The sequence below is a fragment of the Python bivittatus genome, unplaced genomic scaffold (genome assembly GCF_059951505.1).
Source record: "Python bivittatus isolate LINGU-HERP-01145 unplaced genomic scaffold, Pbiv_v1 ctg000160_np1212, whole genome shotgun sequence".
Taxonomy (NCBI): Eukaryota; Metazoa; Chordata; class Lepidosauria; order Squamata; family Pythonidae; genus Python; species Python bivittatus.
The window spans coordinates 11,500,593-11,517,879 of record NW_028277076.1 but is presented as its reverse complement, the minus strand read 5'-3'; the positions used below and the strand labels follow the sequence as shown (position 1 = coordinate 11,517,879).

At 52.3% G+C, this 17,287-nt stretch overlaps 1 protein-coding gene across 9 annotated transcripts in view; it reads right to left on the bottom strand.

Annotated features, from left to right (window-relative positions):
- Positions 1–17,287, bottom strand: part of SARDH (sarcosine dehydrogenase) — a 79,874-nt gene that overhangs the window by 50,402 nt on the left and 12,185 nt on the right. For all 9 annotated transcript variants that reach the window (XM_088147252.1, XM_088147255.1, XM_088147250.1 and 6 more), the window contains exons 4-6: positions 15,277–15,456; positions 5,187–5,310; positions 2,180–2,280 (exon numbers count right to left, since the gene is read on the bottom strand). In XM_088147252.1, coding sequence (XP_088003378.1) covers positions 2,180–2,280; positions 5,187–5,310; positions 15,277–15,456 — 405 coding nt within the window. The remainder of the gene's footprint in view (positions 1–2,179; positions 2,281–5,186; positions 5,311–15,276; positions 15,457–17,287) is intronic.

Here is a 17,287-nt window from a genome sequence, read left to right as displayed (position 1 = left end):
ATCTTGGACAAATGATTGTCCAGTCTTGTCTTTTCTTGAAAACCTCCAGTATGCCTCTTCACATGTTGGTGTTAAGGACTTTTTAAAAGATCACTTGTAACAACAGCAAAAAGGTGAAGGCATGTCAAGTGGAGCTTGACTTCCGGTGATGGCATCTCTGCAGTTTTCTTGGCAGTGTTATGGTGGGGGGGGGGGGTCCATTGCTTCTCTCCAGGGCTTTGATTTTCAGCTTCCAACTCTGGCCAACAATCCTGGAATTCCCAGGTAGTTTCCATCTAAGAACCAACCAGGGCTAACTTTGGTCAGCCTCTGAGATCAGGCCAGGCTCGTTACGGGGTGATGCAACACCTTTTTAAGGGTTTCAAACACCAGGTGACCTTCAAGATTGTTTCTTACAAACTAGAATTTGCTGAACAGAATCCAACCCCTTTTTTCTTCACAACTTGTACAATGTACATAACAAGAGGAAAAGCAGCCCAAACTCTCTCTCATACACACACACACATTATCTGCCTATCAAAAGTATATGTGTAATAATAGAGAAAGGACCAGACAAGCGGGGGAAGGGATCATAGCACATAAGGGTTGGAAGGATTTTTGAAGATCATCCAATCAAACTCCTACCCAGGGCAGGAATCCACTCCAACAGCATCCCTGACATCCAACCCGTATCCACTTGCCCAGTGAAGGGGAGCTCCCCGCCTACCAAGGCAGTCTATTCCACTGACAAACAGCTCCTCATTCTAGGGTGTGATTCCCAAACCCAAATCTCCTTCCTTGAAATCTAACCTATTGTTTCTTCTCCTGTCTTCTGAAAGAACTGTAAACACTGTTGTCTCATCTTCTACATGGCAGCCCTTCAGACACTTGAAGACAGCCATTAAGTCTCCCTGCAGTCTTCTCTTCTACAGGCTTAAGATACCCAACTCCTTCCTCCTAAGTTTTTCCTTTCAGGCCTTCCTCATCTTGGTTGCTGTCCTTTGGATATGGTCCAGTTTGTCAATGACGTACCAAAAATGTGCCCAGAACTGGATGTGTTAGGAGTGGTCTGACCAAGCCAGAATTAAGAGGATGAGGGCATCTCTTGATCTTGATGCTGTATTTCTGAAGATGTAAGTTGGGACAGCCTTTGCCCGTTTTTGTCCATATTCAGCTTGTGAGCTACCAAGACACCCAGATACTTTTCACAGTATAGTTCCCTCCCATCCTGAACATGTGCCTTTGATTTTCCCTACCCCAATGTAGGGGTTTGCATTTGTCCCTGTTGAAATTCATTCTACTGCTTTCTGCTCACTATTCTAGCTGACCAGAATCCTCCTGAATCTGCGACTGCCTTCTATTCCTCCTATCCTTCAATTAGGTAGAAAGAAATCAAAGGCATGAGTAGAAGATTGGGGAAACTTTAGTGGGCAGCAGAACATACAAAAAGCATCTGAATGTCTTGGTGGGCCACAACCTGAGCCAATAGTGCAATCCAGCTGCAAAAAAGCAAACGTGATCCTTGGCTGAAGTATAACATCAAGATCAAGAGCAGTCATCAGTTCTCTCTGTTCCGCATTGATCATACCACACCTCAGTATGTCTCTAGTTCTGGCCACCACATTTTAGGAAGAATACTGACAAACTGGTGTGTGTTCAGTGGAGAACAACCAAGGTGACAAGGGCCCTGGACAGAAAAACATGTAAGGAACAGTTGGATTTTCTATGCTTCCAAAATTCTGTATAAGTATTAGAGCTATGGATATGCTTTACATTTGAAAAAATATACCTGCAAGCAAGGTTAAGTATTCTCCCTGCCCAGTGAGTAGCGGGAAGCAGGCAGGCAACCAGATAAACAGGCAGGAAATTCGGGTTCACCCTTCCCCCCCAGGAAGCATCATGGGATCACATTTATAGTCCAGAGAGAGATGGTAACCCTGACCTGAGAAGGAGAGAAGGCCAGGGCACCTCAAGAGCTTCTGGGCTGTGTGTGCAATGAGAGTGACAAAGAGAGCGTCCTCCCACAGTGCAAAGATTCTTAGAATCAAGATAACTAAATGCCCACTACCTGAATCACTCAGTAGCAACTGCTGTTACTAATGTTGGCATCCTACCCTTGGTCCAGCCCACAAGGATAGAAGCTCAGCAGAGAGCTACTAAGAACCCCAGACTTAAAGAAAACAGTCCCCCACAGACTGACCTGGATCCCCTCGATCTTTTCTGTCACCACGTAGGCATGGTGCATGGCCACCAGGGGCACCTTGACGCCAGCCATTTCCCCCAGGGCTTGGGCCCACACACCTGTGGGAGAAGGAGAACAACTGTGGTCATCAGAAGGGCCCTCAAGATAGGCATTGCTGAAGTTGGGGACCTGGCTTTGAAGAGGAAGCCGAGAAGGGGAAACTAGATCAAAATGAAGCTTGCCTGGTAGCCCTGGTGTGCTCAGAGTGGCTGCTAAATTAGAAAAAACTATTTTTGTAAATATTCTGATGATAGCACAGAAGTGGGAGGTCAAGCCCTGCCATCGTCTCTCTTTTATTGATCAGCTCATGAAGTTATGAATGGATGTTGCAGAAAGCATTCCCTCATCATCACTAAGTCAGCAAACAAGGGGAGCAAATAAGAGTTTGGCAAGAGAGCTGGAAGGAGAGGAAAGCGGGGAAAGGCGGCTGACTATGTCCTGTTCCTGACTGACTGCTAACTCTGGCCACCTGCTGCTGACACTCTCCTGAGGGCTGATGATGATCAAAGCATTTATCCTGTTGACCAAACTGAGGCAGTTCAGTGGGCATAAAAGGGCTAGGGTTGGCATTAGGGTTTCCCCAGAGCGAGTTCCCTGAGCAAGGAAATCAGGGAGAGAAAACAGGGGTTGGGGGGAGGCCAGGTGGGAGTGTGAGCTACTTCTCACTTGCAGAGGCGGCTTCTGGGAGCTCAGATTCAGGGGATTTTTGCATGGGAATTTTGCTGGGAGAGCTGGCAGGAGAGGCTCCAAGCAACATGGACAGTGAGGACCTATCACTGTAACATGCAAAGTGTGGGCAATGACTCAAAGTGTACCTGCTGCAGGTACAAACTCATCGCCCAATCGGAAGGGACTTGAGAAGAGAGCTGCTCCACTGAAATGCCTCAGGGAAGGGAATAATGTCCTAGACAGGACAAGAGGGGCAGAGGAGTGGAGTGCCCCATCACATCTTCCTTTCTCCATTTTTGTTCTCTTCTAGACATCTGGCACTTTGCTGGTTCTCCTGGACTTTTCAAGCAAAATATCCTTTCAGTTCCCTAGGATGCAATCATGGCTTGGAGATTTAAATGATTAGGGTATTTCAGTTTACTACTTAGTTCTACCATCATTCAATCCTGCCCCTTCATCCTGCCCCTTTTAATTTCCTGATGGAACATACAGGTTGTTGTTGAAGACCGAAGAAAGTAGAACTTGAGTAGCTCTAGCTTTTCTTTATTACCTCTTAGCATCTGGCCCTCTTCACCAAATAGCTGTTAAACTTCTCTCCTTCCCTTTTCATTTTGAACAAATCCAAAGAAGCCAGGGAGATACTCCACCACAGTATCTCCCTGGTTCTTCATAGACCTATGCTTCCATGCAGAAACCCAAACTAAACAGTTTGTTCTCACTTTGTTGATAAGGAGCTCAGAGATGGGGTTAGTTTAGGTTCTCATAGGAAAAGAGGGGACTGCAGGTGGGTATCAGATGCCCATCTCCATCAGATGGGAAGTAAAAAATAATCTGAGAGGATTCTGGGGAGAAGAAGTGGAGTGATGAAGGATCTGGCTGGTAGTTAAAGGGGTTATAATGGTTAACATGGATTAGATAGCTCCAGTGGCTACTGAAGATGGGCTGCTGTTGGTTTCTATCCAGAGTATTTATTTATTTATTATTAAATTTCTCCCCACCCATCTCCCCCAGTGGGGGACTCTGGGCCGTTCACACAAACATTAAAACCATAAATACATAAAACATAAAAATTTTAAAACATTACTAAAAAAGAGAAAAAGAGTCCAAGAAGATGATGAATGATCTGGGGCTGAAGACAGCAAGCCTCTATGGGGCTAGCCATCCCCATGCTTGAAGTATTCCTTCCCCATCCCAGGCCAAGTGACAGAAGCAGGTCTTCAAAGCCCTCCGGAAGGCCAGGAGTGAGGGGGCCAATCTCACCTTCGAGGGCAGAATATTCCAGAGAGCGGGGGCTACCGCAGAGAAGGCCTGACTCCTAATCGAAGTTCTCTTACTGCGGAGGTCTGAAGCATGCCCTCTGTGTGATCGAGTGGGACAGGCTGAAGTCATGGAGAAGAGGCAGTCCGTTAGGTAACCTGGTCCCATGCCATGTAGGGCTTTAAAGGTGATAACACCTTGAATTGGACCTGGAAGCAGACTGGTACCCAATGCAGCTCGTGGAGCAACGGCATTACATGGGCCCTTCTTGGGGCTCCAAAAATAGCCCAAGCGGCGGCATTCTGGTGATTCAAGGTGATGGTTTTGACCTTTAAAGTCCTTCATGGCATGGGGCTGGATTATTTGTGGGACCACCTTCACCTGATTACGTCTAACCATGCTTCTGGCAGAAGAGGTATGTTGCGGGTCCTGTCTGCAGAAGAATTTCACCTGGCGGGACACAGGAGACAGGCCTCTTCTGCCATGGCACCCGCCCTGTGGAATATCACCCTGAGGTGAGATTGGCTCCATCCTTGATGTTCTTCCAGAAGGCCCTCAAAACATGGCTGTGTCAACAGGCTTAGGGATCTCATAGAAATGGTGATCTAATGAGATGGCTGCATTGTTTTTAACATCAATCTTTCTCTACTGTCTTGCTATTAATAATATTGTTGATTTTTTAAAATTATACTTATTTTAATATTTTGATTTTACCATTTTTTTTAATTATGTGCCACCTAGAGTCACTTTTCTGTGAGATGGGCAGCTATAGAAATATGATAAAAAATTAAATTAAATTAAATTAAATTAAATTAAATTAAATTAAATTAAATTAAATTAAATTAAATTAAATTAAATTAAATTAAATTAAATTAAATTAAATTTTAGGAACTCTCAGCCATCCTGAGCTACTCTTCCCATTACCTTCTCCTGCCATGGAACCCTACTTATTGTTGCTCTGAACTGATTAAAACCTGCATTCATGCTGTAAGAGTGCCAATATTTCTTTCAGGGGAAGCAAACTGGGAGCCTTTCTTACCACAGCAGTTTACCACACAGGGCGTCTGGATGGCCCCCCATTTTGTCAGCACAGCTGCCACCCGTGGGACTCCAAAGTCATCTGTCCTGACTTCAATACCAGTCACAGGGCAGTTTTCAATGATCTAGAAAAACAAGAGGAAAAGATCCATAAACAGTCCTCCTATTTGAGCCAAAGGTCTGGAGTCAATTTCAAAAGCAAGTAACCAGGTAGCGCCTATTCAGTTATGGATCCTGTGTGGTTTCAGAGGGAATTTGGGGTTTTCCCCAAAGATCTGGCATGTGGTTTCGCAGAGGCCCTGATTGCAGCTTGGAATAAGCACGTGACAGGGGCCTTGGACTAGATCGCGCCCACATGGACTCTCTGCAGATCTCATAGAGCACCAGATTGACTGAGTAGCCCCAGGAGATGAAACGGCCCAAGCGACGACTAGAGTGCCACTGGTCAAAGGCAAAGAGCAAATCTGACCAAGCCTTTGCTAGAGCCTTTGTTAGGACTTTCCTCGTGGCAGTAAGGCCAGGAAAGCAAACTTACTTCTCTGCTCCTATTGCATCTGCAGGTTGCCGGCCAGCAGCCCTGTTTCAGGTGATCAGGTCCCTTCTGGTTGTAAGGTTTGCCCCGTTCAACAGAGAAACTCCTGTGACACGTGTGGTTCACAAAAGAGGTTTACTCATGCGTAATGTAGCAGTCACAAGCAAAGCCAGGACTGGCTTGGTACAATTGCATCACTCGTTATATTCCCCCCTTCCCGCGTTTTTCGCCCCGCGATTGCGTTACCGCTGCGGATTATCGGCCCCCCAGTAATCCCTCTTAATTGTCCATGATGGCAGGTTCGGTCAGGGTCCATTGTCCTTGATTGACAGTCCCCCCCCGGCTTGGGTTGGTCCCCCCCCGGTACGTGCAAGCCCGAGGGTTCTGTGTTGCGCGGCGATCTTGTTTCGCTGCCTGCGGCCCCGTTCATTGTTGGCTCGCGCCGTTATCAGTGTAGAGTTAAAACTTCCGCTGCGGTTTTCCTGTTTGGCTGGGCGCAGGTGGCCCATTAATTAGCAGCGCTTTCAGTTCCTCTTTCCCTCGCTAGCTGCCGCCAGTGGAGTTCGCATGGTCTGGCTGTGAGCTTCCCCGAAGCCCCGTGCTGACCGAACCTGACATACTGCCCCCCTGAAAACAAATCCCTCCCCTGACTTTATTTCGGTTTCCCAGGGTATTTGTTGTAAAAGTCCCGCACTAGGTCCGACGCTCTTATGTGGGTTTTGCTTACCCATTCGCTGTGGGACTTGGGAAAATGTTTCCATTGCACTAGGAGCTGGACCTGCCCCTTGTGCCTCCTGGCGTCCAGTATCTGGTTGATCTCGAAATGCTGCTCCCCACCGACCATGATGGGTGGTGGCATCCCCTCTGCCTTGTGCCAGGCGTTCCCCGACTGGTGCATCTTTAGCAGGCTGCAGTGGAACACCGGGTGGATCTTCCTGAGGCTTTTCGGGAGCGTCAGCCTGACGGTTACCGGATTGATGACCTCTGCAATGGGGAACGGCCCCACAAACCTCGGGCTGAGTTTCTTCGATGTCTGGTGTGTCTTTAGGTTTTTGGTTGACAAATACACCTGGTCCCCCACTTTCCACTGCCCCTCGGGGAGTCTCTTGTGGTCCACGTGTTTTTTGTAATCAGCGGCTCTTTGCAATGCCGCATGCGCCGCTCGCCGGGTGGCGTCGATTTGGGCGAACCAGGCGTCCAGGGAGTTGATTTGGGATTCCGGCTGAGGCAACTCCAGCATGGGGACAAAGTCTCTCCCGGTGGCTACTTTGAATGGAGAAAAGCCGGTACTTTTGTGGACGGCGTTATTGTAGGCTACTTCCGCGAATGGCAGTAGCTCCACCCAATCGTCCTGTTGGTGTCCCACGTAGCAGCGCAGGTACTGTTCGAGCCCCCCGTTCAGGCGTTCCGTGGCTCCGTCCGTCTGCGGGTGCGCCGCGGAGGAGAGGGCTTGCTTCGTCCCCACCCGCTTCAGGAACTCCCTCCAGAACTGCGCGATGAAGTTGCCGCCCCGATCGCTGACGACCCGTCGGGGCGCGCTGTGCAGCCGGTAAATATGTTGCACGAACAGCCTCGCCAACCTCTCTGCCGTGGGGACTCGCCGGCACGCTACAAAGTGCACTTGTTTGGAGAATAAGTCCGTAACCACCCAAATGGCGGTCTTCCCCTTACTCTTCAGGAGCTCTACTATGAAGTCCATGGCGATCTCTTGCCATGGGCCGTCAGGGTCCGCTACCGACTGGAGTAACCCCCTAGGCTTGCCTTTGGCCCCTTTCGCCGTCGCGCACACCGGGCAACCCCCCGAGTATGCCTCCACGTCCTTCCGGAGCGTTGGCCACCAGAAGTGCCACTGAATTAAGTGGAGCGTCTTCACGAAGCCGTAATGCCCCGCGTTCCGGCTGTCATGGGCTCTTTCCATGACCCCCCGTCGGTACCCCTCGGGCACGTACAACTTCCCTTCGTGCCACCACAAACCCTCTTGGCTGGTTAGCACTTCTCGGTTTTGCTTGAGCCAAGCGTCCTGCTCCGCCGCCTCCGCAAACCCTTGCTTTACCTCAGGCGCTGCATCCCATCGCTCCCCCTTGGTCTGGCTCTGGGTCACCGCCTTTGCAGCCAGCCTGCTGCCAGGGATGATGGAGTCCACGATCTCCTCTCGTAGGCTGGCATGCTGGAGCATGCGAGACAACCCGTCTGCTAGGAAGTTGCGCTTCCCGGGGATGTGTTTTAGGGTGAACCTGAACCTCCCGAAGTATTGGGACCACCGCGCCTGTTTGGGGGATAGCTTACGCGGGGCCTTCAGGGCCTCGAGGTTCTTGTGGTCCGTCCACACCTCGAATGGTTCAGCTGCCCCCTCCAATAGATGCCTCCACGTGGCTAGCGCCCACTTGATGGCATACGCCTCTTTCTCCCACACCATCTACCTTCTCTCTGTCTCCATGAATTTGCGGGAGGCGTAGGCGCATGGGTGGATGGCCCCCTCCGGGCTGGGCTGGAGCAGGACCGCCCCCGTTGCCACGTCTGACGCATCTACTTATATGATAAACCGCCGATCTGGGTCGGGATGGCGCAGGATCGGCTCCGCTGTGAACCGCCGTTTTAGCTCCTCAAACGCCCCCTGGCATTCCGCAGTCCGTGCGAGTGCCATGCTGGGCTTGGGGGGTTTTCCACTGCCCTTGGTTTTTAGTAAGTCTGTCAGGGGAAGGGCGATTTGGGCGAAGTTCAGGATAAACTGTCTGTAGAAGTTCGCAAACCCCAAGAAGCTTTGAAGTTGCCTCCGGGTTCGCGGCGCTTCCCAGCCCAGAACATCTTTTACTTTCGCCGGGTCCATCTCAATTCCCCGACTGGATATCCGGTAGCCGAGGTAGTCCAGCTGCTCCCGATGAAACTCGCATTTTGATAGCTTCGCGTACAGCTGCGCCTTCAGCAGTCTCTGGAGCACCGTGCGCACCAGGCTCACGTGCTCCGCCAGGGTTTCGGTGTAGATGAGGATGTCATCCAGGTAGACCAGGACGCCCCGGTAGAGTAGGTCGTGCAGCACCTCGTTTATTAGCTGCATAAACACCCCCAGGGCCCCTTTTAATCCAAACGGCATCATGGAAAATTGGTAGCTTCCGAGCAGCTTTGAACGCCGTCTTCCACTCATCTTTTGCGTGGATCCTGACCCTAAAGTAAGCTTCGCGCAAGTCCAGTTTTGTGAACATCCTCCCCTTGGATAGGTGCGACATTAGGTCCTTCATCAGGGGGAGGGGGTATTTGTATTCGGTGCTGATTGCGTTCAGCCCCCGGTAGTCCACGCACATCCGGAGCGAGCCATCCTTCTTCTCCCAGAATAGTACCGGGGCCGCTAATGGTGACTTCGCGGGTTGGATGAATCCCCGCGCTAGGTTCTTGTCTATGAACTCCGCAGAGCCCCCATCTCCCTCATTGACAGGGAGTACATTTTCGGTTTGGGCAGCTTTGCCCCTGGCTCTAGCTCGATGGCGCAGTCACTGGGTCGGTGTGGAGGGAGCTGGTCGGACTCCTTCTCCCCGAACGCCGCCGCCAGGTCTCGATATTACCTCGGGATTCCGCCGCTCGTCGTGGGTTCCCTGGACTCTGGCCCTCGTTTTGCAGTTGTTCCGCCAGTCGCCGCTGCCTTCCCACGCCTCGGGATCATTGCGAGTCTCCGGGTCTCCGGCGCTGCTGTTGCTGCTGTCGCCGCCCGGGTCTCGGGCTTCGTCTGCTCTCGTCTCGCCTCCCTGTGCCTCGGATCCTCCACTTGCCCGTCTGTGGTTGCGGTCGCGCCCGTCGCCACGGCCCGGTCCCATCTGCTCTCGCGCTCCGCGGGCCTCTCGACCCCGAATCGCACCGCCTCCACCGTCCAGTCGACCCGTGGGTTCCGTCGCCACAGCCACGCCAAGCCGAGTACCACCGCGTAGTCAGCCACCGGGACCACCACAAATCTTAGTTCTTCCCGGTGACTCCCAATCGTCATCTGGACCGGCTCGGTGTAATACTGAGTTGGCCCCCCCCCGCCAGCGAGCCGTCTAGCTGGCTGAATGCAATGGGTTCCCGGAGGCGCCTCAGCTGTAGTCCGAGTCCTGAGACCACAGCTGGGTGCATCAAGCAGTGGGTGCAGCCTGAATCCAGCAGCGCCCGCAGCTGTGCCTCCCCTCCGGATCTCACCCCCTGGATGTGTATCCTCACCCGGAACGGAGGGCAGTCCTCATCCCCGATTGGGTCCGCGCGCCTCGGTTCCCCTGCTCGCACTGGGACGCCATTCAGTGCGAGTGCGCCTCGTTTCCCGCCGGCTCCGAGTCCTCTCCGGAGGACGCCGTCTCCGGGGTCGACCACCCCATCCGTCCTCTTTCGGTCACCGCCGCCACTGCACTCTTCCGCGGTCAGTCGCCGGCCCTTTCCCCGGTAGGACGCGGGGGCTTGACTTCGGGCCATGGTGAGGCTCCTTCCCGCTCCGTCGGGCACTGCGCCGCTCGGTGGCCTCTGCCTCTGCACCGGAAGCACAGGTTCGGGGTTTTGGTTGCCTCTCGCCCCCCGATGGACTGCTGCCGACTGCTCCGCCTTTCCTCTGGGGGTCTCTCCCTCGGCCGGTCCCTCGTCTGGTCCCGTCGCCTCGCGCTTTGTTGAATCTGCCGCCACGCCAATTCCGCCGTTCCGGCCAGCCAGATCCAATCTTTCACTGTGGACGGGTCATCCCGTCCCAGTGCCCGCTCCAGGATCTCCGGATTGAGCCCCCTCTTAAAATACTTCACCCTCAGGGACTCCGGCCAGTCCGTGAGCTTCTCTACCAACCTCCGGAACTCCAGGGCGTACTCCGATATCGACTTGTCCCGCTGTCTGAACTGCAGGATGTCGTCCTCAGCCCGCTTGGCGCTCAATGTGTCCTCGAATCTGTCCCGGAGCGCCTGCATGAAGTCCGGGAAACTCTGCAGTTCTGCCGCGTTGGCGTCATACAGTCCGATCACCCAGCTAGCCGCTTGGCCGTCTAACAGCTCAGCCACGTAGGATACTCTATCCTCGTCCCTAGCGAATAGGTGACCACCCCTCTGCATGAAACCCCTGACGTGCGTCAAGAAGTGCGGCAGCTGTTCAGGGTCCCCTGAGAACTTCCCGGTGATGCCTCGAAGTCTCAGGGCGTCCGCCGCCTGTCGGTCCACTGACCGGGGCATCGTGGGTGGTGCCAGCTGGGGTGCCGGACTGCCACCCCTGTTGCTCGTGCCATCGCTCACCGCCAATGGTCCCGCTCTCTGTAGCAAGGTCTGGAGCATCGCCTCCATGGCGTCTAGGCGCCACTCGATCCTCTCCTCTAGTCGGGTGAGCTTCTTGTCCCGCTCGCGGTTCCGGGCCCCCGAACCCCAGGTCATCGTGACGCCTGAGCTGTCTGGCCCTTGGTTCACGCACATCGACCACCGCTCCGTTGGAGGGTCCCCGGCCCTGGACGCTGCCCCGTCGCTCCCGGGTGGCTCTGACCGTCCCTCCTCGAGTCCGGGTTCCTCGTGCTCCAGCTGACCCACAGATTCCTCATCGCTGGTCATGCCTGTATTAGAAAGGGAAATGCTCCTCGGTGTCACCGGGTAGTGCTAACGGTGAGTCCTGGCTTTATGTAAGGTTTGCCCCGTTCGACAGAGAAACTCCCGTGACACGTGTGGTTCACAAAAGAGGTTTACTCATGCGTAACGTAGCAGTCACAAGCAAAGCCAGGACTGGCTTGGTACAATTGCATCACTCGTTATATTCCCCCCTTCCCGCGCTTTTTTCGCCCCGTGATCGCGTTACCGCTGCGGATTATCGGCCCCCCAGTAATCCCTCTTAATTGTCCATGATGGCAGGTTCGGTCAGGGTCCATTGTCCTTGATTGACAGTCCCCCCCCGGCTTGGGTTGGTCCCCCCCCCGGTACGTGCAAGCCCGAGGGTTCTGTGTTGCGCGGCGATCTTGTTTCGCTGCCTGCGGCCCCGTTCATTGTTGGCTCGCGCCGTTATCAGTGTAGAGTTAAAACTTCCGCTGCGGTTTTCCTGTTTGGCTGGGCGCAGGTGGCCCATTAATTAGCAGCGCTTTCAGTTCCTCTTTCCCTCGCTAGCTGCCGCCGGTGGAGTTCGCGTGGTCTGGCTGCGAGCTTCCCCGAAGCCCCGTGCTGACCGAACCTGACACTGGTAAGGAGGAGCTGGGAGAGCCCTTATAGGACCACTGTGAGAAATATTGCTTGACCACTTAGAGTTGGACTCTGGCTGGGCAGGTCCTTTGGAGGTGTCTGAGACACATCTGAGCTCAGCTATCTAGGAGGAGTGTGAATCGGTCAATCCTGAGGAAGTGGACAGGGTCCTCGTGCTGTGAGCTCAGCCACCTGTGTGCTGGACCTAGGCCCCTCCTGGTTGGTCAAGGCCTCCCAGGAGGTGACATGTGGTTGGGTCCAAGTGGTGGTTAATGCCTTTTGTGAGAGAAGGTGGTTCTGCCTGCCTTGAAAGAGGCAGTGGTTCACCCCCTTCTCAAGAGCGATCTTTGAACCTATGTTGGACAACTTTCATCCAGTCTCCAATCTTTCTTGTCTAAGGAAGGTTATAGAGAGGGTGGTTGGCTTTCAGCTTCAGAGGGCCCTGGATGAAGCAGATTATCTGGATCCTTTTCAGTCAGGCTTCAGGCCAGGTTACAGTTCAAGACAGCATTCACTGCCCTTGTGAACGACCCCTGGAGGGCTCAGGACGGAGGTGATACAACATTCCTGGCCCCCTTGGATTTTTCAGTTGCTTTCAATACCATCAGCCATGGTATCCTTCTGGACTGGCTGCAAGGACTGGGAGAGGGAAGCACTGTTTTACAGTAGTTCCTCCATGGCCGGTTCCAGCTGGTGTTGATGGGGCATAGAGGTCCAGCCCAAAGGCCCCTGTGGTGTGGGGTACCACAGGGATCAGGTTTCTTGCCCCTTCTCTTTAAAACCTACATGAAACTGCTGGGTGAAGTCATTTGATGGTACAAGACGCAGCACCATCGATATACTGATGATACCCAATTATCTATTTCCACCCCTGTCAGACAGGCGATGCTGCTGCAGCACTGCACCAGTGCCTGGAGGCTGTGAGAATCTGGATGGGGGGACTGCCTCCAACTCAACCCTAGCAAGACGGAGTAGCTTTGCCCCCCCCCCCGGGGTCTGGTGATTTGTTATTGTGACTCTTGATGGGGTTGAATTCCTCCAGACAGAGCTGGTTCACAATTTGGGGGTCCTCCTGGACTCAAGGAGCAGGTGGCAGTCATGGCTAGGGTGGCCTTTGCACGGATTCATCTTTTGTGCCAACTACTCCTATTCCTGGGCCAGGAGGCCTTGTTCACAGTCAAGTCTTGGTCACTTTCCCTTTAGACTACTGCAACACGCTCTACATGGGGCTGGCCTGGAAGATCACCTAGAAGTTAGAACTGGTCTAGAATGCAGCAACACTCACAGTGTGGGCACCCCTAAGTTTGCACACTGGCTGCCAGATTCTTTCTGGGTGCAATTCAAGGGGTTAGTTACCACCTTTAAAGCACTAAATGGCAGGGCCAAGTTATTTGCAGTACTACCTCCCCCTGAGGGTATCTGCCTGCCTCGCTAGTTCCGATAGTGTGGGCACTCTCCAGGTCCCTTCCCTTAAAAGTTCCCATCCAGCGGGACCTAGGAAGCAAGCCTTTTCCATAGCAGTCCCTGCCATGTGGAACATCATTCCCCCTGGGATCCAGCTGGCCCCCACCCTTTTGGCCTTCCAGAAGGCCATAAAGAGCTGGCTGTTCCCCAAGCGTTAGGTTAGAAGGCTGAGGCACCAAGTTTTGGTTTTACTGTTTTTATTGCTTTGGAATTACTGTTGTTGTGAGTGTGGTATTTTAAGATGGGTGGCCATATAAATAAATAAGTATACAAGAGAGAAAAAAACTCAAGAAGTACAGTAACAATAATATAAATTATAATCCAATCAAAACCTTAACATCAGTGGAACAAATTGAATAAACCTGAAAATAAGTTTAATCTGGTGCCAGAATGATAGTGGCATTGGGGATAGCCAAATCTGTGGACCCCAGAGATGGCGTGCCACTGCTAAGACAGCAACCAGCTTTCCCTGGCTAGGGACCCAGAGAACAGTCTCTTTGGATGAAAACCTGGCCCAGGCAAGAGTGTCACCCCGTCCTTCCCAAGAAAGCGTATTTTTCCCAGAGGGTAGAACAGAACAGTTCCCTTCTGTAGTGCAGAACTGAAGCAATGCAAGTTGCTGAAGCAATGCAAGCAATGCAAGTAGCCCAGATTCTATGAGAAGAGTCTCTTTCTCTTCACTGAGTGTCATTTTACCATCTTTCAGGACAGCAGACATGGAGCTCGCCCTAGCTGGTCTTCTCCCTCATCCCTGTGGGACAGTTAGGTCTCGCTTGCAACCTGCACCTGTGTGACCACCCTGTCTTCCCTTCCCCTTCCTTCCCTCTCATTCTCAGGAGTCTCACACTCATACAATCCATGCATAAACCAGTAACTCCTACTGATATAACAAAACCAAGAGACCCATGCCATTTTAGGGGGGAAAAGCAGACCCATCACACAAGCATCTAGCTCTGTAGACTTCTTCATTAACAGATCTTCCAAAAGTTATGGAAGGGCCAAGAAGCAGCAAGTCAAAACCCAGGTGGTGTGGAGTGGGGGGAGTCTGTGAAGCCAGTCCTTGCAGAATACGTGAATCACTTGGAAGTGCAGCCATTCATTTGTGTCCCTGGGTACTAACAGTGATCATTACTGGCAGATCTGGTTCTACTTCAGTATGACTGGAGCATGGCCTTGTGTAAGCTCCAGGCTACCAGATCTGCGCTAGAGAAATTGGAATGACCACTGGGGGTCTATATTTCTGCCATCTGGTGCTTATCCAGATTTTTGCTGGCCAAATAATAAGGTCCTTGTCAGTAGTTCAAGGTTCTAGCATTTCCCAGAAAGAGTCTGAAGCATGCATAGACCCGTGTCCGTAGTTAAGGTGTACAGGTAGTCCTCAACTTAACAACCATAATTGGGACCAGAACTTCCATTGCTAAATGGTGCAGTCGTTAAATGAGTCATGCCCAATGGTATGACCTTTTTTGCCACAGCTGTTAAGTGAATCACAAGGTTGTTAAACAAATCCGGCTTCCCCCATTGACTTTGCTTGTCGAAAGCCCCCTGGGAAGGTTGCAAATGACAATCATGTGACCCTGGGACACTGCAACCATCATAAATACATGCCAGTTACCAAGTGCCTGAATTTTGATCATGTGACCGTGGGGACACTGCGACAGTTGTCACTTCTTTCAGCGCTGTGGTAACTTCAAACAGTCATTACATGAATAGTCGTAAGTTGAAGACTACCTGCACTACTTGAGGGACCCTATGGGATGTCCTGCCATGAGGTCAGGTTGGTCACAAGGCAGAACAGGACCTTCTCTTGGTTGCATCATGATGGCAGATTCTCTTCCTAAGGAAGTCAGCCAATCTCGCTGGTGGTAGCTAAGTGGCTTTTAAGTGAATTTATCCCCACTACTTGTTCTAAGACAATTTTAAAAGTTTTAATAAATCCAGGATCCTACCAGAGCCCCTCGGCTGCTGGCTGCCCGAGCAAGGCATGTGCAGGTCCCAGCAGGATCCATTGTGCCATCCTCGGGGACATAGAGCGTGCCAAAGAGGTCATCCACGTTCATCAAGGGGTACAGGTCTTTGGTCTCCCCTGGAGACAGGACATATGATTCAATGCCAAACACTTTACCTAGCTGCAAAAGAAGAGACACAGGTTAGCACCTGGTACAATTTCCAGAGCAGCTTCCAAAAGTAAAAACAAAAGAATCCACCACAAACAGGCTAGAGAGGTAAGGAGGCTTTGCCTGGTACAAAGTGGGCTGTCCTGGAAGCTGTTCAGGAAAAAGTCCACCCAACCGGGGCATAGCCAGACATGCTGGTTACTGGCTGCAGGCAAAGTTATCCCAGCCTTGGGAGGCCCTGGCAGAAATGGGGCAGCATCACCTCCTCTCTGGGGCTGCCATCTCCCCCGGCCCGTAGGACCTGCAGGCGGCTTGGGTCTGGGGCTCAAGCTCCTCTCTGCGAATGGCAGGGGAGCTTCAGGCTGGAAGAGGTGCCAAGCAGGCCAACCCAGCTGGCTGTCTGAATCCTCGCAATCAATCAATCGTCTTGCTAGCTTGCTTGCTTCGTTTCTGCCATTACAAAGGAAAGGGAGAGGGGAAGGTTGGAAGGTGAACTGTTGGGCACAGATGGACTGTTATCTGGTTCTCAGGAATGCCCAAGGCCATACCAATGTGAGACCAGGAGAGAACCGAAGACATGTGCAAGAGGGGCTGAGAGACAGAAGGGGGGAGGTACACTGGGAAGGGGGTAAAATCAACTTTTGGCACGTGGGGGCTTTAGTTTCAACAGAGCCTTAGATCTGCACACTACTTCTCAATAAACAAACTTTTTTTTGAACTTGCATCAGTTTCAAGGGGAGTTGCTTTCGCTGGGAACTGAGTGTCACCGTTTCTTACACTGGCTGTGGGGCAGCATCACCTCCTCTCCACGAAAGGGAAGAGAAACAGGGAATTTCCCTGCCTGCCCCAGATCCAAACTCTCAAACTCCCTGCTAGGCAAAGAAGCCCCTGGAGCGGCTTTAACAGGCAAAGGCACAGGGGGTCAGGCCACCCTGGAACTGCAGGCAACGTACGGGCTCCTGTCTGTGGGAACTTTCTGAAGGGACCTGGCTATCCGCCAGGGCTCAGAAGGATGGACTGGATGGGACCTTGGGTTTAAGTTCATAAACTTGGTGGAACACCAATGCCCCACTGTGTTGAGTGCCTTTTGCTTGAAAAATGGGATGCAAAATGAGTTTGGCCCATCAGCTGGGCCTGTCTCTAGAGGAGTCAGCGCTGGACAGAGTAAGCAAGGCTTTGGGAACATCAGAGCCAGTTCCTGCAAAAGGATCCATCCTTTGATGAGGATCCAGAATCCGGTGGCCAGGTGTACTGTACAGAGTAAGCGAGATGATTTTGATAGAGAGATGCAGGAACCGTTGCCTAGGCAAAAGGGGCTGAAGCATTTTTTAAGTCCGAAACATCCAGACAACATTCAAAAGCAGCTCAGGCAGACCCCGCCCTGATTCACTGGGGGGGAGGAAGCACAGCAGAAACTGACTTGCAAGAATCTCATCAAAGTAGTTTTAGCCTTCCTGTGGAGTCGATTTCCTGGACTGGTCTCCCTAGCAAGTCTGATTCCTGCTGAGAGAAAGCTATTGGAATCACACTATTCCCCTTCTGTAACAACAGTTCTGGCTCCCGGTGCCTCTCCTGGTCAACCCAGCCTTACTCCACCCCTTGCTGGGCTTGTACTCCTTCGAAGTGGAGTCCTCCTACTTAGCCCAGGGGTTCCTGAATCCCACGAGTTTCCCCAAATCTCCACGATTAAGACATGCAGTAATTCCTCTTGCCCGCGGAGGTGAGACAGGCCCCCTCACTCCCGGCCTTTCGGAGGGACTTGAAGACCTGGCTCTGCCATCTGGCCTGGGGTGGGGAGGGAGGTCATCAGATATGGGGTTGGCTAGCCCCCTAGAGGCCTGGT